The sequence below is a fragment of the Perca flavescens genome, chromosome 3, assembly GCF_004354835.1.
Source record: "Perca flavescens isolate YP-PL-M2 chromosome 3, PFLA_1.0, whole genome shotgun sequence".
NCBI classification, from domain to species: Eukaryota; Metazoa; Chordata; class Actinopteri; order Perciformes; family Percidae; genus Perca; species Perca flavescens.
In genome coordinates, this window is record NC_041333.1 from 12,850,249 (window position 1) to 12,869,513 (window position 19,265).

The window sequence follows — 19,265 nt, forward strand, 5'->3', positions numbered from 1 at the left end:
CCTCTTGGGCCTGGAGTACATGGAAATAATTGCTGTATGCAGTGGTTCACTGGCATAACTGTCTCAGGTGGAATAACAAGTGTTTTGGGAAAGCAACAAAGTTTATGTTAACAATGGGATAAATAGCTATATTTGACTTAAAGTTGTACAGCAGAAAAGCTGCACTTATTAATTAATTATTCACTCATTGACATTAAAGTGTAGCCTATTTCTTGCTGTACTGTATGTACAAATATATTTTTTCTCAGAATAAAATGTGGTGAGCTTACGACAGATGACAAACTAAACTGAAATTAACATTGATTGAAAGTTCATACTTTTATCACATTTATATTTGCGAAGTGTCAATGCTACGTTAAAGGATAGGTTCACAATCTATCTTAAAACAATTCAGAGAACCCATCTTTAAGGACAAAAGATCCCTTCTTTAAAGACAAAATAAGTAGGCTAAGTACTATCTCTGTGCAAAAACTATATCGCAACGTTGATCTTAATTAGGCTTCAGTAGATATATTCCAAGTTACTGTGTTTTTAGTACAAAATTGCTCATTTTTGTTACTATTCTTCCACTTCAGCTCAGCAACGAAACATTGCCTGTGGAACACAGAGAGGGAATTACACTACTAAAAAGACTGTAAAGAGGAGGAAATAGCTGTTTTACATAAAAAAAAAAAAAAAGCTATAGTAAATTGAACTTATCTGAGTAGTCTATATGAAATATTATTATTATTATTATAAATATAATAAGAAGAATAATAAGAATAAGTCTTCTTCTTATTATTATTATTATGCTTGCTGTAAAGGAGTTTTGGCCAAGTTATTCTTTAAATTACCAACACTAATAGGAAAACAAGCACACACCGGTTACCATCATAAAAGGCAATAATAGTTTCAAATTGTAAAAATAAACACAGTAAAGGGTACATAGCCAACATTTCTGCCGGATGGTAGCAACAGGCCAAACACGGTTAAAAAGACAGACAGGGGACACCACCTTATATATATGTCAATGGACACCACTAGAGTTATGTGTCCTGTAACTCTGGCCAGCTAGATTTTATTCGTCATTGGTGCATCCGGGTACTTTATTTTTTTGATTGACAGTTGCCATGGCAACAAGCTAGAGCATCGCCATTTTGTCAGGAGGGTTTTTTTCCCCAGCTCAGTCTTTTCAAATGTTCTCCCTTCCCGCCGGAATAATGCTGTCAGTGGATATATATTTGACGTTTTTGGATATCGAAATGCGTCTAGTGGATCGGATTAAGAAGATCAAAAGGCCGACGTTTTAACATAGTTGAAATAATTAGGCGGCGCCGCACTAACTCAGTTGTCCGTGTCTCTGGTCCACCGGGCCGGTTCACTGCGCAGGTTTGGACCGCGCGCCATTTTGTGAAAATTGACACAAAATTCCTAACCAAAATTATCAGAGGACACGGCTTCTGTTTCATGTTTTAAATACTCTGGATTTAACTGTATTGACGTATTTATCGAAGTGGCCGACGCTAAATTTGCAAAGACGGCGTAAAATCAGGATTTGGCATAACGTTTATTTAGCGGTAGCTAGAACTGTTAGCTTGAGGCTAGCCAGGGCAGGTAGCTAATGTTAGCTGCGCTCATTTTGTCAACTAGCTAGCCAGCGCTAAGGTTAGCTAGTGAGTTATGCGTGCTAGTTAACGTTAGCATGTTGCTAGTCATCAGCTGAGAGTAACGTTATTCAAAGTTGCTTCGATCGCTGATGTTGTTCATCAAAGCTAGGGATATGTAAAGCATATTAAATCTGGCCGGTGAATTATTTTAGAGTGTGCCGATCAGAGGACGGGGATCAGTGGATTTAACGTTAACCGTGCAGGGAGGGGAGCATCTCAAGCTGGATAAGTTTCCTCATCATACAGGTTATTGGACTTTAAATGAAGATCGTGCCATCAGAGGTGAGACATTGTAAAATGTAATCTTTCACATTTGCCTTCGTTAGCTTAACATTTCACGCTTTCGCAGATGTATGTATTATATGTTACGTGAATGGTTAACATTGATGGACGCGACAGTGAAGTTGAGAGTGGTAACGTTAGCTTATGGTGTGGCGGCTAGCTAACATTGTGTGGCGGTGCCGACTCCGCTAAACCAGCGCTAACATTTGCTTTCCGTCAGTAGGTCAGCGCACTAATTTTAATGTTTGACGGGAACAGTTTTTCAACTTGTTGTCAGCTGGAGGATTGCATGGTCTCGGAGTGTCATGCTGGCACGGTATTAACGGTAACGTTACAGCTAACGTTAAACCTGTGATGTTGGACACTGTCATTGTACGTTTTAAGCAAATGTTTATGTGCTAGCTAACAGCCCCGTTTGATTTACTGCCGATGCAATGTTTAACTGTTTATATATAAATATATAGTAAGTGTAACGTTAGTTTGGGTTTTAGAGTTATACAGTAACGTTACGGAAGCTCACCTGGCTAACGCCTGGTAGCTAATTCGGCTAACCTGGCTAATGGTTAACGCTGACTTGTTGACGAACCAGCTGAATGGGCCCCACAACCCGCTGGCTGAACACAGCGTCACAAGCTAACGTTGGATTGGTGAGAGATATGCTTGCTTGTCCCGCAGTTTTCAGGGTAACGTTAACGACGACAACGTTAGCTAGTTAAGGCTGCTAACGGTAACGTGAGCCTGAATGCGTTTGCCATTTATACGAGGAATTGGATGCATACACGAACGATATGTAGCAAGAGAGGAAGCAAATTAACACTGAATATGCTTTCTAAATTCCAACCATGACGAGATCTACCCCATCATCTGTAAGTACAGAGCTACTCGGGTAACGTTACGTCTTTATTCACGGGCGTTAGCTTTTAATTGTTTCGGATGGGTTACATTTGATTCAGCTTTAGGATGAATCTAATCAGTTGGGCGTGAGAAGATGACACATAGGTTTGTTACAGAGATCCTCAGCTATCACTTATGATATGATACGGCTACTAATAGCAAGCTAGCTGTCGTTATATTTACACCTAAATAGGCCCGTTAATGGCGTGATGAATAGAGCCAGGAAAGGAACTGTTCATATGTCAGTACTGAAAATAAAGAACAATCAAACGTTTAGGAGAGAGTAAAGAGCTACAAGTGCGCTTGCAAAATGGCTTTGGTGGTCAAATACAGCTTACATTTTCCCATTAGTTGGTGGTTTTTAAAATGTTAAATTCACCCCATATTCTGATGTCAGGTATTATGTTTGTAAAATGGGCTCAAACCAAACTTTTTTTTAGTTCTTTATCAATTTGCATGACACAGTAACATATAGTACTGTATTATAACGCACGTACAGTGATTTCGGTTGGGCTACCTATTTGACTGTTGATACATAAGCAGCTTGCCTTTTATTGAATTTCAGCTTTATTTTTTAATTCCCCCAAAGTTCATACATTTACCCCAAAGCACACTTTTCAAAGTTTTGGGGTGTCCTCTGTCCCTTCTTCTCAACACAAGTTGATGCACAATGATAATATGTTTTTATTCTTTATAGTGGGTTGTGGTTTGCTGCTGGACTCTCCTCCCAGGATGATATGACATTTTACAGGAGATGATGCATCCAGGTTAGCTGCTATATATTAAGCCTTAACCCTTTGGTGGGAAGAGGTGCACCTAAGATCTTCTTCTCTTTTCTTTATTTTGCTGTTTTGAATTTGATATCCAGGCTCACACATGTTAGGACATTCTTAAGTGGGAAAAAAGTAAAACTTAAATCATTATTCAATTATTGGAATTGGCGGGTGCCATATTTAAATATCCATTTAATGCAGTTTAACTTTATTTGATGACAGTGCTCCAAGTGATTCAAATTAGTTTGTAATTTATGTTTTTAGGTCTCAGCTAAACAAACAGGAAAATATACACACTAGTCATCAAGACAAATTAGTGTTATCACTTTAAACTGTGTAAATCGCTTTAAATTGAATACATGTATAAACAGATTCAAATAAAATGTACAGGCCTATCTAATGTATCAAAATTTGTTTTGCTTTAACGTTATCGTTGGAACCATCCTTGCAACATGAGGTTTTATTTAATACATAGTTTTATTTTTTATACAATGGATACATACATGTATAAATATATATATCATATATTTATATATATCATATATTTATAAATATATAGTACATAAAATATCCTAGATTTTTTAAATACAGCCTTTGCCTGTGCTCTATCATCTTACAGTTCCTCTTATTTCTGTCAGTGAATGTGTATTTTTTCCTTTTCCAAAGCTGGGTCAGCTTTCTAATATGCTCTCATATGGAGTGCAGGTTTTGGGCTGTGCAGCTATTTTGCTGTCAGGCTCTTGTGCTGAAAGCAGCGTCTAAGTGTGCCAAAGTTCAATTTTATTTCTTGTTTATTTCTTGTTTTCTCATTGGAAAATGGGAGCAGCTCTGCCCTGGCAACAAAAGTAGGCTATTTGCATACTGCGTTGTGATTGGTCTGTGCATTGATGGGCTTGCCAAATCACGCTGTATCTCTGTGGTGATAGGCTATGCTAATTAGGTGCTGTTGCTGGGATTCTGAATAGTGGTTACTGTGTAGCACTGGTGAATTGTGTTGTCTGGTGAGAGATGCTGATAGCTGAACATGCTATTTGATAATTTTTTGATTCCTTCTGGCTTAAAATGAAGGATGATTCACTGTTTAGTGTGGAGATGCTTTGTTTTCACCCCTTTTCACTGTTAAACCTGCTGTTTTGCTCCCTTTTCTTCACAAAGGTTGATATATTACTGCTATCTTTTTATTTTGTGGATATCCTTTGATGCATTTTTTGACTTTACATGTTAACAAAAGACATTGTATTAATCTGACATTTCTCCTAACAATGAAGTAACCCTTTTTATTGTTCTCAACATCTAATGATCATTTTTGTCTGTGTTAAAGGATGAGCTTGATCATTTCAACATACATGTAAATATTACAAATGCATAATTTGCATTTTGCATATTTTTCTTTCACAAAGGACATTATTGTGTTGAGGACATTCTCATTGGTTTGATTAACCCACAAATAATGCCCATTTATATTAAATCAGTACAATAACAAGCAAATATCTTAACCTGTTTTATTTTTGGGCTGTAAATTGCCTGTGTGGAAGAGAGGAAATACTGCTGTTATACATCAAGATTATTAGACCTCTCCCTCCTTTTTGTGTGTTTTGTTAAAATGTTAAATTAAGGGAATATGCAACTCAAAGTGGTGTTAATTTCTTCTAGGAGGAGAGACTTCAGCATGCAAACCTTCGTCCGTCCGGCTTGCGCCCTCTTTTTCTTTACACACTGCTGGTCTTCAGATGGCTGCTCCAATGCCCCATACGCACCAGCAGTACAGTGACCGCCACCAGCCAAGCACTGACCAATCTGTTACGGTCTTACCGTACAGCGACCAGACACCACAGCTCACTGCCAATCAGGTACACTAACTCTACCCTACCCCAGCTCTTGCATTTCTTTTAGTCTTGATGTGTAGTGTTACAAGAATTGCAGAACTTAATGTGATATGAAAGTCTACTTCCCTTTTTTGCCGCTGTCACCAGGCAGAGTAGCTGCTTTTAAATGTTCTTTTAGTCTGGCCATTTCATATTGTGCAAACATATATTGTACATAATTTAACGAATGGCCACTAAGATTTACCATTAGCAATTTAGATAAGCCCTGTTACTTTAAAAAAAAAAGTACTGTGCATATAGTTTGTTCATGAAATGTTGTGACTTTCCCATTTGTTACTTCAGAGGCACATGCCCCAGTGCTTTCGTGACCCAACTTCAGCTCCCCTGAGGAAGCTCTCCATTGACCTTATCAAAACATACAAACACATCAATGAGGTTTGTTTTGTTTTTCGTTAAATGGATTTATCTATATCATTTGTTTGTTGCATTGTGAAGATTTGTAAAATATAGTAATATCAAACGTCATCAAGTGTGATCATGTGAATGGTTTACTTTTTAATTTTATAGGTGTATTATGCAAAAAAGAAGCGACGGCACCAACAGGGTCAGGGTGAAGACTCCAGTCACAAAAAAGAGAGGAAAGTCTTTAATGACGGCTATGACGATGATAACTATGACTACATCGTCAAGAATGGGGAGAAGTGGATGGACCGCTATGAGATTGATTCCTTGATAGGAAAAGGATCATTTGGACAGGTGCTTGATTATAACATCATACACACACACACACACACACACACACACACACACACACACACACACACACACACACAACACACACTTGGTTTGAGAGCATGTGACAGAGAAACTTGTCTTAAATTTGGAGAAACACATGATGGTTTAGTTTAGCTCCGTATAAAGCCACTTGCTGAAGATCTTTCATGTGCAGTTAACATTTGAAAAGTTGATGTTTGTTATCATAGCAACAGTTGTGATTTTTAACATTGGGCAACATTAATATGTGCTGTTGTTGACCTCTTTAGGTTGTGAAAGCGTATGACCGTGCTGAGCAGGAATGGGTTGCCATTAAGATCATCAAGAACAAGAAAGCTTTCCTCAATCAAGCCCAGATTGAAGTGCGCCTCCTAGAGCTCATGAACAAACATGATACCGAGATGAAATACTACATCGGTAACCCACTCTTGAAATTTCCCCCTGATCTGACAAGACAAAAGAAATCAAAATGCTTTTCCTGTATTTAACTAACATGGGTACAATATCTGGTTTTCTGCAGTTCACCTAAAGCGTCACTTCATGTTCCGGAACCACCTCTGCCTCGTGTTTGAGATGCTTTCATATAACCTGTATGACTTACTCCGAAATACCAACTTCCGAGGTGTCTCACTCAACCTCACCCGGAAGTTTGCCCAGCAGCTATGCACGGCGCTGCTCTTCCTGGCCACGCCTGAGCTCAGCATCATCCACTGTGACCTGAAGCCTGAGAACATCCTCCTCTGTAACCCCAAGAGGAGTGCCATTAAAATAGTGGACTTTGGCAGCTCATGCCAACTGGGACAAAGGGTATCTAGCTGCAGTTTTCCTTATCAGATAATAATAATAATAATAAAACGATAAAACCAACGTATGCAAGAATGTCCCTGACAAGTGTGTCGTAGTTGTGGTGTAATTAATAGGTCATTTAGAGTTTCTAGGCAAATGGGGAGTCTGACTGTCCCTGCTTTCGTTTTGTAGATATATCAATATATCCAGAGTCGCTTCTACCGTTCGCCAGAGGTGCTGCTGGGAATGCCCTACGACCTGGCCATCGACATGTGGTCCTTGGGTTGCATCTTGGTAGAGATGCACACTGGAGAACCTCTCTTCAGCGGAGCCAATGAGGTATAATTCTATAATTTATTTCTATTTTGTTGCTGCTTTTAAATGTCTTATGTATCCGTGTACAATGTCCTTGAGTGCCGAGAAAGGCGCCTTTAAGTAAAATGTATTATTATTATTATTATTATTATTATTATTATTATTATAAGAAACTGAAATACTTCTCAGATTTGTGTTTTGTAATATAACTGAGAATGGCAATGGTTTCAATGTCATCTATTCACCTGATGTCTAGCACACAAATGTCATGTAGGCCTCAAAGATTGAGAAGTGGATTTCACAAGCCTAAAACATACCACATCACTCAGTTATCGAGCCTTGACGTTGTTGTCTCCAGTTATTGTGGCCGCTTGCCTCAGCCTGAATGTTTTGACAGTTAAATTATCTTAGGGTGACGTTTGATGACGTTGAACGTCTACGTTTACTGTATATAAAAATGGATTCAGTGTGCTGTCTTTCAAAATACAGATGTACAATGTGAACATTACAGTAACTTGATTAATACCTTGTTCCCCAGGTGGACCAGATGAACAAAATAGTCGAGGTTCTAGGTATCCCACCTAATCACATAATGGACCTAGCCCCAAAAGCCAGAAAGTTCTTTGAGAAGCTTTCGGATGGTACATGGAGTGTTAAGAAGACCAAAGATGGCAAAAGGGTGAGCTCCTTTTTTTTTTTTTTTTTTTTTTTTTTTTTTTTTTTGCTGCAGTTAGACTGACTAAAGTTTGCATTTTGTGATTTATTGTGAAAACCAAGGTAGATTGTGTGACCATATACAAAAGTCACGGCTGAGTAAATCACTTAATCGCTGTGTGCTCTGCCTTTAAAACAGTATAAGCCTCCAGCCTCGCGGAAGCTCCACTCCATCCTGGGTGTGGAGACAGGGGGTCCAGGTGGCCGGCGGGCGGGGGAGTCTGGCCATGCTGTTGCTGACTACTTGAAGTTTAAGGACCTGATCCTCCGGATGTTGGACTATGACCCTAAGAGCCGCATCCAGCCCTACTATGCCCTGCAGCACAGCTTCTTCAAGAAGACTGCGGATGAGGGGACCAATACGAGCAGCAGCGTGTCTACAAGCCCTGCGTTAGAGCAGTCCCAGTCTTCAGGAACCACCTCCAGCACCTCCTCTAGTTCAGGTAACTGGTCCTCTGGCCTTCATTTAAAGTAGGGAAAGACATGTGATTGGTCTGTTGTTGTGTTCTAAGATAACATGAGACACACGTCGGTGTAATCCTATTCATTTTCAGTTGACGTTTATCATATCGATTTTGTGGAAGTCGGCATCAACACTTAACCTTAGCATGTTATTAACCAGAAAAAAAAAGCTGGCTTTATTAAACGTTAAGTGATCCTACTGTAGCGTTTGACATATTCTAGGTCAGGTTGTTGAGACTGCACCCGTGACACTTTTTTTATTTTTTTTATTTTAACTTTTAGGAGGATCATCTGGGACAAGTACCAGTGGCAGAGCAAGATCAGACCCTACCCATCACCACTTGCACAGTGGAGGACACTTCGGCACGGCCCTGCCGGCCATCGATGGTGACAGCCTCTGCCCACAGGTCAGTGAGATACCCAGAACCATCTGGAATGTCCTCGGATACTGAGTGGAGTTCTTAAGGTGGTTGTGAATTCAAAATTTGTTTTTGTATTTTCAAAACATGTTTGCTCATTCAGCATGTGCACAGAGGCTACCCCCCATTATTTTAAGCTGTTTAACAAAGGTATTTTCAGAACAAATTTTAAAAGAAGTTTAATACATTTGACTAATAAACAAATCTTTTTAAAGAAATATCGTATTTTTCCATATTGCTTGATTGACTTGTTGATGGTCTGCTCTCAATACAAGACAGTATTATCACATTTTAAAAACTGTGGTCTTAGAGTCCGATTTAATAAAAGTAACATTGCCAAAAGAAATTGCTATGCTTCCTACATTGGGAACTCTGGGGAAAAAATGGCGCGGTCATATTCCACAACTGACTCCTTGTTCTTTTGTTTGACATTGACAGGCAAGACAGCCTTACCCACCCCCGCTGGTGTGGGGAGGTGGCGTTGGCCCCGAGTCAGTCACTGGTGAGACCCACCCAGTCCAGGAGACCACCTTCCATGTTCCACCTCAGCACCCTAAGGCCCTGCATCCCCACTCACATGCTCATCACCACCACGGGCAGATGATGGCTACGCGGCCACGCCCACGCCACTACACCTCCCCGACACACAGCTCCTCGACACAGGACTCCATGGAGGTGGTTCATGGCCATCTGTCCATGACCTCCCTGTCTTCCTCTGCCTCCTCTTCCTCTACATCGTCCTCTTCCACTGGGAACCATGGCAACCAGGCCTACCAGCTCCGCCATTTGCCTGCCGGGGCCCTTGACTTTGGTCAGAATGGTGGGCTGAGCATGGGCCTAGGTGCCTTCTCGAACCCACGGCAGGAGACTGGCATGGCGGCGCACCCTGCATTCTCCATGGGCACGAACACAGGGCCTGCCCACTACCTAGCGGAGGGCCACCTGGGCATGAGGCAGGGCATGGACCGGGAGGAGTCTCCAATGACTGGAGTGTGTGTGCAGCAGAGTTCTATGGCCAGCTCGTGACTGCACTGACATTTGGCTGTGTGTTCCCCCTGTGCGTCATTTTTAAGGTGGTGTTTTTTTACTACAAGGTGTGTTGAGAACAAAAGCTGCTCACGTCAGAAGGGAGATATCACTGAACCGCTACTACAGAGAAAAACCTTTTTTGTTAAAAAGTATATATGTAATTTTCATCAGTTTTTCTTTTGCAATCATTAGGCACAAAATAATACTGCGGAATAACCATAGTGAGATTGAGACATCCATCTTACCATTTCACCAGTTTCATGTAACCACCAAGTAATCACCATATGGTATTATGTGGCAAAATCTTCTAAGGAGCATTTCAAATGGAAAGTTTGAAGCTGTTTAGCAGGTAGCTGTTGGTGATGAAATGCTGGCGTCCTCTTTCGGTTCACACCGGGGACTGCCTGACATTACTGTTCCACCGGTTCTTAATTATTTTGCCCTTTTTAAGTGAAATTTCTCGTAAAAGCTGCTTGTAAATCCTGTAGCTTGACAATGAGGGAAAATGTTTGCGGTGATATTTCTTGTTGTTGGTCGGTATTGTGTAACTCTGTTAAAGGGGAGCACATAGCAGTGGAGTCCCTTATAGCATGTGCTGGCCGAGTGGAGAGGAGACCCTGCAGGTGGATACTAACCCCAGTCGGGGCAAAGGAGAGGGAAGCACCACCCCTCAGGCCTAGAGGCCCCCGTAGTCCTGCAAGCTGCAACCGGGCCCGGCACAGATGAGAGCAGCGATGGGCACGGGAGACGAAAGGATCCGGCCCAGTGAAAGGAAGACAGTCAGCGGCTGGTTCTAGATAACCCTTTGGCCTTATGACTCATGGACTTGGAATGGGATGGAGCTGGACATTATCATTTGAATTAAGATGGCTTTTCTCTATTTTTCTCTCTAGACAGCCCTTAATTCTTTAAGGAAATTAAAACAACTTAGAAAAGGTAAATAAGAATGGTAATTTGAGGCCTTTCTCGACAAAGATTTCTTCTTCAGCAGGGCCCCACATAACAGGGTCTTATTGTACACAACAACCTCCTAAACATTACTTCCTTGAAAATCTTATTCACTGGTTAAGGATTTTGCGGTGGAAAGAACTATCTATTCCAGAGTCTACCCTTTTATGTTTTGTTATGTTTCCCTTTTGCATGTAGTTCCTCATCAGAACCACCTGCACAAGTCTCTCCATCCAAAACATGGAAACTGAAGAAAAAAAAAAATGAGTTAAGTGACTGCCTTTTTTCTCCTCAAATTATGCTGTGAATTTTACAAGAATTTATTTTCCCTTTGGATATGTTTTTATACCAAAGCAGTTGTTTTATAGCATATAGGTGTCTGTAACCAATAATGTAGCAGTTCACCACTTTGACGCAAAGTTTATCAAGATCTTATTTTAACGTCAATACAAACAGCTGCAATATATTACTTTAGCAAAACTGGAGACCGTTGTTAAGACCGTTGGCTATTGTGTATTCGGGCCAGATTTGTTTGCAACGTTTTACCAAAACTGTTTCCATATTAATTGGTAGATTATTTTGGGAGTCTTTTAAAACTTTGGTATGTTAGAGAATTTGGTAGTTACTCTGCAGGCTCCGGAGTAGCAAGATAGAAGCTGATGGTTTAAAAAAAAAAAAAAAAAAGGAGACTAATGCGTTCTATTTCTGTGTCGTCGTTTTTCTTTTGCCCCCATCATACTATTTCAAAGGGTTTTGCTGCCTTTCATACATCGTTTGGTCAACTTGGCTAGTTTCTGCCGTGAAGCAAGACATAATGTCTTGGCAGGGTAAGGATTATTGTGGCAAATCGGTTTGTGTTGAATGGATTTTTTTTCTGATTTGGAAGGGCAGATCCCCCCATGATTGTCCTATTCAAAGGGAAAGGGTGTCCCGTCAACCCACAATCACATGCTTTGCCTAGGCAGACATGCATGTCCTCAAAACATTAGTCAATAACCAGAATCTTTTTCTTTTTTTTTTTTTTTTTTTTTTTTTTTCTATCAGGGATTTTGAAGTGCTTTCTTTCTTCTGTTGCTCATTTTACCAGCTTTGAAATTAGACAGAAAAACCTGCCCACAGCCACCTTTCAAATTAAAGGGCAGGCCACAGGTCATGCTGTTGTCATTTTAAAGGAGAAACCATCATAAAGAGATCATGCTTGGTATTTCCACAAACAAATGTAAAGCTACCTATATTGAGATTGGGGTTTTATCTGGATGTCAAGGTTAATTGCATATTTGCAATCATTTTTCATACCCCGCAGAATTTGAGACATTTAGAAATTGCCAGTGGTTTTATTACTGGCACTCATACTGGTACTAAACATTCCAAAAATAAAAGACTGAAAAAGAAAAAAAATTGACTGCAGTGACTCGTAAGTGTGCGCCTATTTCAGATCATGCTGATTGACCTCTTATTTAGAGCAGTTGTCATGAAATGCAGCCCCTTTTTAATAGTTGAAATAGAATTTATGTATATATTTATATTTTTTTAATAAAGGAAGTATAGAACTCACTACCTTGCTCCTGCTGGTATGTTGATTATGTTTGTCAATTTGGTGACCATTCAGTGGGCAGGAACTCCTGTTTTCTTAGTGGCAAAACCTTGCCTTTTGGCAAAGGTACTTGACTACATCAGGACAACACTATGAGGTAGGGTTTGAATCAAACAGGGAAAGCTAGATCTTCAAACCTTAATAATTTTCACAGGGTATATTGTAAGTGCATGTACATCACAAACCTTACTTTTTGGTTATATGAGAAGCACATGGTTGAAAAAAAGGTTCCATCTTTCATAAGCCTGTTCAGTTTGTGGGTTATACACAAACACGTATACTTGTCGACATATCTGAACACCCAACAGAAGTTGAAATCCTCTTATTTAATTTGGATTTATCCTTTTCATTTTTGATTTCACATTTTTTCACTTTTTTTGTACATGCAACATGCACTATAGAATTGAACAGCATGGGGGAAAGGATAAGTCCGTGTATCCACAGATTGTAAGATCTAGTCAAGACTTTGCTGTGTTTATGACAATGCCCTTTGTATTATATTAAGACAGTCTTATGTATGATATATAAAAAGAAGTTAATTGAATTGCTCTGTGTGTCTTTATTGTTCTCCATCTACATTAGATAATTTCCAAGAAGAGTTCTCTCTTAACTCCTAGTTAAAAAAAAACAAACAAAAAAAACATAATCCACAAAAATACATTATCACACAGTGCCTTTGCGATAGTTCAATGCATAGTATAGTCTATGTATGTAACGATACTATAAATACATTTTGTTCTAGTATTTTATAATAGGTTGGAAGCTTCGACTTGACGTTCCGGCTCGTTGGTCTAGGGGTATGATTCTCGCTTCGGGTGCGAGAGGTCCCGGGTTCAAATCCCGGACGAGCCCATTATGTTTTACGCTAGAGACAAATAGTGTAGAAAACTCTGCTAACTTAGCGGCGCTAAACCGCCAAGCATCTTTACTTTTATTATAGTGTTATGGATTTTCTGACGATGCCGATCATTGACCGACGTTAATGTTTCTTTTCGAGTAGCACAAAACCGAAGATACACTAGCAAAAATGAGGGCTCGTCCGGGATTTGAACCCGGGACCTCTCGCACCCTAAGCGAGAATCATACCCCTAGACCAACGAGCCATATGACGACAATACATTCCCATTTGCTTTTAGTACGAGTAACCAGATGAGTAACCAGATGACATAATACTAACATTATTATGTTTTTATGATTAGCTTAATAGCTAATAATGACCGAGAGGAACAAGCAAGAGGAAGTAATGGTAATAACATTACCGATTGCTAATAGATTTAACGCTATAATAGCAAGCTATCTGTTTTCTATCTCTGACAGGCCGTCTGACGATTGCTAGCTTAGCTACATCGCCTAGCTTTATGAATATATCCATTTGTAAATAAATACATTGACAATGGAACTGCTCTACCCATAGCTACATATTGCGTATCTATGCTGGTAATACCAATACACATGGATGTATTAAGAGGACGGTGAAACATCCTTGGTCGCCCTACCATTGTAGCTAGCTAGCTCCTGTCTTGTAGTGTGTTAGCCAGTGGATGGCAGCAGATACATTCAAGGGTCAAGAAGAAAAATTGGTTGTCTTTTAATTGGTCAATAGAAATTATCAGTGTAGCACGAGCGACCAATAGTTATATTTCAGACTTTAGGTACGTCCAATCAAGTGCTTTGTGGGCGGGACATCGTCCTGCAAAACGATCTACTCCAAATTCAACCGTTGTGTGATTGTAATCCTGAATCTACTCTAAACTGTTTGATAGTTGTTCATGGGAACGCCTATCAGACACTATTCGAGGTCATATACGTTGTTTGTTAGCGTTAGAAATCACCTGCGTCCACACGACTCTCCAAACGAAAGCGTCAAAGTAAGCAGATGATAATAGTCAGCTAAATCAGCTAAGCTAACTACCTAGCTTGAAGCATGCCGAATTTTTGCGCGGCCCCTAACTGTACACGGAAGAGCACACAGTCAGATTTGGCATTTTTTCGGTTTCCACGGGACCCTGAGAGGTAAGGCATCATTTCAAACGTTAACGTCACCCACGTTGACGTACATGTAACCCTTAACCGTTTGCGCTTTCTTAGTTAGATAGAGTTGTACTAGAACTTTTTTGACTGAAAAATCATAACATTTGAAAAGTTAGCTTACGTACTAACCAAAGCATTAACGTAACGGTAAAGTTAGTTAACAGTTAACTCATAAACGCGATGCCTTTTAACCCCCGGTCCACTGTTTTGGGGATCAATAAGAGCTTGCATTATGAAATTACTTGAGTTTATGTTTATCATCTCCCATTCGGCCGGCCTTTAATTTGTACTTCTTTTATTTATGGGGTGTGTCACGATATCTGTCAAAACCACTTTTGCAGTAAATAAAGCATCCATTTCATTATGTGGGAGACCTAAGAGAATATGAAAAGCATTGCTGTGCTTTGTTCAACCTCCGGTAAGGGGTATCTCAAAAACTAAAGCCCTTTCAGTGGTCTTCACTCTAACCTATAAATAATGGGCACGATTTACTTGAATGTAATGTAGTCAAAGCTAATGTCATTTTTGAAAATTCAACATAAAGCAAGAAAAAGTATTTTATTTATATGTATTACTTCATTTCTGAGCTGTGGCCAGAGTTTTTGTCATATAATATATAATAATTTGTCGCTAACACATTTTGCTGGACGATAAATTGTCCCAGAAATTATTGCAATAAACGAGATAATATTGTCGTTCTGTGAACATTTTCATCTAATCTAATGATAATGGCACAATAATGCAGGTACACCTTTTCGAAGATCAATACACTTTTATTTCTGAAGTATATTTACCTCTGGAACGGGAAGACCATTTACATATCCACAATAAATGAACAAAACAACCAAAAACAATAAATAAAATGGACTCTCAGTCTCTGTTAACAAAGAATGCACTGGAATAAAAACCAAACCCAATCCACAACAATAAATAAAATTGAAATTTTTCCGTCCGCGATCATTTCAATTTCAAAATTGTCGAGCTCGTTTGTATTTATCATGCGATTTAATTGATTTATTGCATATTGCGACAGGCCTACTTGTCACTCTGAAGAAGTTCATACAGACACATCTACTGTCTCGGAGTACATTTCTGTTTTTCAAATGTCACATAAAGCATGTGTCTTTTCTAGATGCCGAATCTGGGTAGAGAACTGCCGCAGAGCAGATCTAGAGGCGAAAACATCAGACCAGTTGAACAAGCACTACAGATTATGTGCCAAACACTTCGACCCAGCAATGGTTTGCAAAACGGTAAGTATCTAACATGATTCTAATGTGCCTGGCGGCATGTTTCCACTTATTTCCCCAAAATGAGAGTCTCCCGAAAATGACTTATTGAAGTTGTTTTGCTTTTCAGAGCCCCTACAGGACTGTATTGAAGGATACAGCCATTCCAACCGTGTTTGACCTGACAAGCCATCTAAAAAATCCTCATACCAGACATCGCAAGCGGATTAAAGAACTTGTAAGAAACCTATTGATTAGCGCTGTTGTTGAAATGAACCCAGTCTTAAACGGGATAGTTTGACCAACTGTCGTCGGCTTTTTGTAAATTGAATTAAGTTTCTGATTTCAGACTGAAGAAGATTTACGGAAGATTAAAGAAAGGCGATGTAAGTAAATAGGAAATGTATTTGCGCTCATGAATGTCAAACAGTGGCATGTTCATTTGATTCGGTATGTACTGAAAGTGATCGCTGTTCCTTTTCTGTTTGTTTGTTTGTCCGTCTCCCTCTTGTCGCCAGTGGCATCTTCTGTCGAACAGCTTTCCTCCAAAAAAGACGCCGCCATTGAGGATGGCACGAGCGCCAATGAGGATGAACCTCAACTGTCCAGAGAGGAGAAGGAGTTCCGCGAGTACCTGCGCTCCCTGTTCGAGGTCGTGGTCATGTTAGGGAAACAGAGGATCCCGTTAGTGACTGGCAAGGCGTCTGGAGCCGAACACGTGTCCAACAACTTCCAGGCCGTTCTGGATTACCGCATGAATGCCGGAGACGAAGCTTTGAGGAGGCGCTTTCAGGCGACCGCCGTGAACACGGAATACCTGTGTGCGGTCCAGCAGAGCCAGCTGTTGGACGTCTGTGAGAACACCGTGAGAGAGGAGATGCTGATGGAGGTGAGGGAGAGTCGCTTCTTCTCCCTCGTGACCGGAGACCTGGTCGAATTTGCCGACGAGAAACACCTGCCTCTGTTCCTACGCTTTGTGAATCAGCACAACGTCCTCCGGGAGGAGTTTTTGGACTTCATGTCGTTTGGCGGCGACGAGGCCGCGCTGGTGGAGCGGCTGGAGGCCCACCTGACTGACCGCTGGGGGCTCAGCATGGAGGACTGCCGTGGCCAGGCCCACAAGGCCACCGGGACCTCCACCACCAAGATGAAAGCTGTGGCGGTGTTACTGATGGAGAAGTATCCCCTGGCGCTGCATCTGCCTTGCTCTCATACGGCGCTGAACCTCCACCTGGCCAACAACCTTCCTTTTCCCAATGTCCAGGTCGTCATGGAGACCTTGCGAAGGATCGGCGCTTTCTTCACGACCCCGTCTACTCGGGACGAGCTCGAGAGAGCCATCGCCGCTCACTACCAGAAGAACGAAGAGAAAGGAGCCGCGGTGAAAGAAGCCTCCGGCCCGGGATGGACCGAGCGGCACAACGCGTTCGACGCGCTGCTGGACACGTTGCCGCCGCTGCTGCTGTGCATGGACCGCATTCGGGACGCCGGCGACGGCAGGTTTGCCGACGCCGTCGGAGCGCACGCGCTCGCCGAGACCCTGTCCGACTTTGAGACCGTCGTCACCGTCGTCGTCCTAAAGAACGTCCTCACCTTCACCCGAGCCTTCGGCAGGAATCTCCAAGGGGAAACGCTCGACGTGTTTTTCGCCGCCAACAGTCTAACCGCCGTCCTGCATTCGCTAAACGAGGTCAACGACAACATCGACGTCTACCACGAGTTCTGGTACGAGGAGGCCGTGAGCGTGGCCAGCGTGATGGGGGTGCCCGCGACGGTACCGAGGCTGTTCCTCCGGAAACAGCGTGCAGCCGACGTGGGCGAAATCCAAGCCGAGGCGTACTTTAAGGAGTACGTGACGGTGCCCGTCATCCACGGCGTCATGCAGGAGGTGGAGGACATGTTCTCCGAGACCAACCTCAAAGCCCTTAAGTGCCTGTCGCTGGTCCCGGCCGTCATGGGCCAAATGAAGTTCAACACCACCGAGGAGAACTACGCCGAAGTCTACCGCGACGACCTGCCCAACCCGGACACGCTGCCCGCCGAGCTCCACTGCTGGCGAATCAAGTGGAAGCACCGGGGCAAAGAGGTGCGCCTGCCCGCCACCATCCACGAAACCCTTCAGCTGCCAGACGTCAAGTTCTTTCCCAACGTGAACTCCTTCCTCAAGGTGCTCTCGGCCCTGCCAGTTCTGAAGCTGGAGGACGGCAAAGGTGACACGGCGAGCGAGCGGCTGCAGGCTTATCTGGACAGCACGCCGGCCGAGCAGCGGAACAAGAGTCTCGCCATGCTCAACATTAACACTCGCGTCAAACACGACCTGGATGTCATGGTAGACAAATATTGCAGACTCTATTCAGACGATGAGGCCGAGGCCGAAGCCGAAGCCGAGGCCGAGGCCGAGGAAGCGGCCAAGGAAGATGCTGCAATGAAATGATGCGGCACGGACACTGAATTCGCTAAAGGTGTTCTGGGACAGAAAAGAAATGTATGTTATCATCATGTCATAAATGCCTCCTCCCTCATTTATGTTTTGGTGTACGTACACCCTAGATATATGTACTGAGGATCACAGGTAACGGATGCCATTTGTGTTCAGTCCCTGAGGAAAAAAGAAATGGCCCTTTTTTCTAGCTAACTTTTTGAGTCCTGGAAGCGCTCCGCTACAGACATTTGATTGGCCCTTTTTCTTATTGTATGTTGTTAAAACAATACCTCGTGGAGACTCAATAAAAAAGTGCAACACCACAAAATGTTTGGAGATGTAAGACTGTCGGGGGCGCGATCTGTAAATATTTGAAGTTCTGAGTCCTTGTCAGGCAGTTTTTATTATGACTAGCCTCCTCTGTAATGATGCTGTGATCTTAAGGAAAGTATTTTGAAGCCTTTTTTTTTTTTTTTTTTTTATTATATTTCTCCATTTATTTTATTTGTTGCATTTGGTAGATGCGTTTCTTATTGTAAAAACAGTAACGGCCATAAGCGTCTCGTTCACTATTAACTTTTCTCCATCGTGGGCTTCTGATTGACAGGACGAAGCCAGCCGGCCCTGTTGATTCCTCTCCACTGACTGTGAGGCAGAAGGAGCACAAGAGGGAGCAGTTACACCAATATCAGCTGTTCTGTAAATTCATGCTCAGTGAGAAGACATTTCTTTTCATAAACAAATAGTGTATACTGCTGGTGTGACATATTTCGGATAGTTAAAAAAGGCCAGTATGTTGAAAGTTGATACATTTAAAGGGTACATTCACATTGACATAGCATTTGATCAAATCAAGAAAAGAAAAAAAATGAACACAACTCTGAATGTAGAAGTATTTGTAGTTATTGTGGTCAATATGTAGGCTATGGCAAGATGGGGCTTTTTTTTATTTTATTTTTTTTGCCGCCACACACAATGTTTATTAATTTGTCAGATTTTACATAATTTCACAATCTGTTTTCCGTTTGGTTTAATAAAAATAAATTGTACAGAAAGCCAAATTAAGGCACTGTGTGTGTCAGCTTTGTGGCAACATTTTTACTCGGTCTTCATTTGTATGC

At 41.6% G+C, this 19,265-nt stretch overlaps 2 protein-coding genes and 2 non-coding genes across 8 annotated transcripts; 3 read left to right on the forward strand and 1 right to left on the reverse strand.

Annotated features, from left to right (window-relative positions):
• Window positions 1-1,106: 1,106 nt before the first annotated feature.
• On the forward strand, window positions 1,107-12,422 carry dyrk1ab (dual-specificity tyrosine-(Y)-phosphorylation regulated kinase 1A, b). 4 transcript variants are annotated; one of them, XM_028573061.1, is made up of 12 exons: window positions 1,107-1,928; window positions 3,520-3,589; window positions 5,249-5,445; window positions 5,764-5,856; window positions 5,989-6,177; window positions 6,465-6,612; window positions 6,716-7,002; window positions 7,174-7,320; window positions 7,835-7,975; window positions 8,150-8,453; window positions 8,755-8,879; window positions 9,330-12,422. In XM_028573061.1, exons 2-12 carry the CDS (start codon window positions 3,577-3,579, stop codon window positions 9,915-9,917), a joined length of 2,232 nt encoding a protein of 743 aa, XP_028428862.1. In that variant the 5' UTR covers window positions 1,107-1,928; window positions 3,520-3,576; the 3' UTR covers window positions 9,918-12,422. The 4 variants fall into 4 exon arrangements, with proteins under 4 accessions (XP_028428862.1, XP_028428865.1, XP_028428864.1 ...); XM_028573062.1 differs by lacking the exon at window positions 1,107-1,928 and adding an exon at window positions 2,510-2,794; XM_028573064.1 differs by lacking the exon at window positions 3,520-3,589 and having other exon boundaries at window positions 1,804-1,928.
• Window positions 12,423-13,242: 820 nt separating this feature from the next.
• Window positions 13,243-13,314, forward strand: trnap-cgg (transfer RNA proline (anticodon CGG)). Its single transcript has one exon. It is a non-coding gene; the product is annotated as a tRNA-Pro (tRNA).
• Window positions 13,315-13,493: 179 nt separating this feature from the next.
• trnap-agg (transfer RNA proline (anticodon AGG)) lies at window positions 13,494-13,565 on the reverse strand. Its single transcript has one exon. It is a non-coding gene; the product is annotated as a tRNA-Pro (tRNA).
• A 580-nt stretch (window positions 13,566-14,145) lies between these two features.
• On the forward strand, window positions 14,146-19,264 carry thap12b (THAP domain containing 12b). 2 transcript variants are annotated; one of them, XR_003692301.1, is made up of 6 exons: window positions 14,146-14,475; window positions 15,626-15,746; window positions 15,853-15,960; window positions 16,072-16,108; window positions 16,241-18,207; window positions 18,752-19,264. XR_003692301.1 is itself a non-coding variant. In XM_028574650.1 (5 exons), exons 1-5 carry the CDS (start codon window positions 14,387-14,389, stop codon window positions 18,154-18,156), a joined length of 2,271 nt encoding a protein of 756 aa, XP_028430451.1. In that variant the 5' UTR covers window positions 14,146-14,386; the 3' UTR covers window positions 18,157-18,472. The 2 variants fall into 2 exon arrangements, 1 of the variants encoding a protein (XP_028430451.1); XM_028574650.1 differs by lacking the exon at window positions 18,752-19,264 and having other exon boundaries at window positions 16,241-18,472.
• The last annotated feature ends 1 nt before the right edge of the window (window position 19,265 follows it).

Excerpts from the sequence above, each read along its gene's own strand:
- thap12b (XM_028574650.1), top strand. The coding sequence starts at position 14,387 with ATGCCGAATTTTTGCGCGGCCCCTAACTGTACACGGAAGAGCACACAG. Across the intron at positions 15,747-15,852 it reads CAGCAATGGTTTGCAAAACG|AGCCCCTACAGGACTGTATT; the intron begins GTAAGTATCTAA and ends TTTGCTTTTCAG. Across the intron at positions 15,961-16,071 it reads GCAAGCGGATTAAAGAACTT|ACTGAAGAAGATTTACGGAA; the intron begins GTAAGAAACCTA and ends TTCTGATTTCAG.
- dyrk1ab (XM_028573061.1), top strand. Across the intron at positions 6,613-6,715 it reads CGAGATGAAATACTACATCG|TTCACCTAAAGCGTCACTTC; the intron begins GTAACCCACTCT and ends GGTTTTCTGCAG. Across the intron at positions 7,976-8,149 it reads AGACCAAAGATGGCAAAAGG|TATAAGCCTCCAGCCTCGCG; the intron begins GTGAGCTCCTTT and ends CCTTTAAAACAG.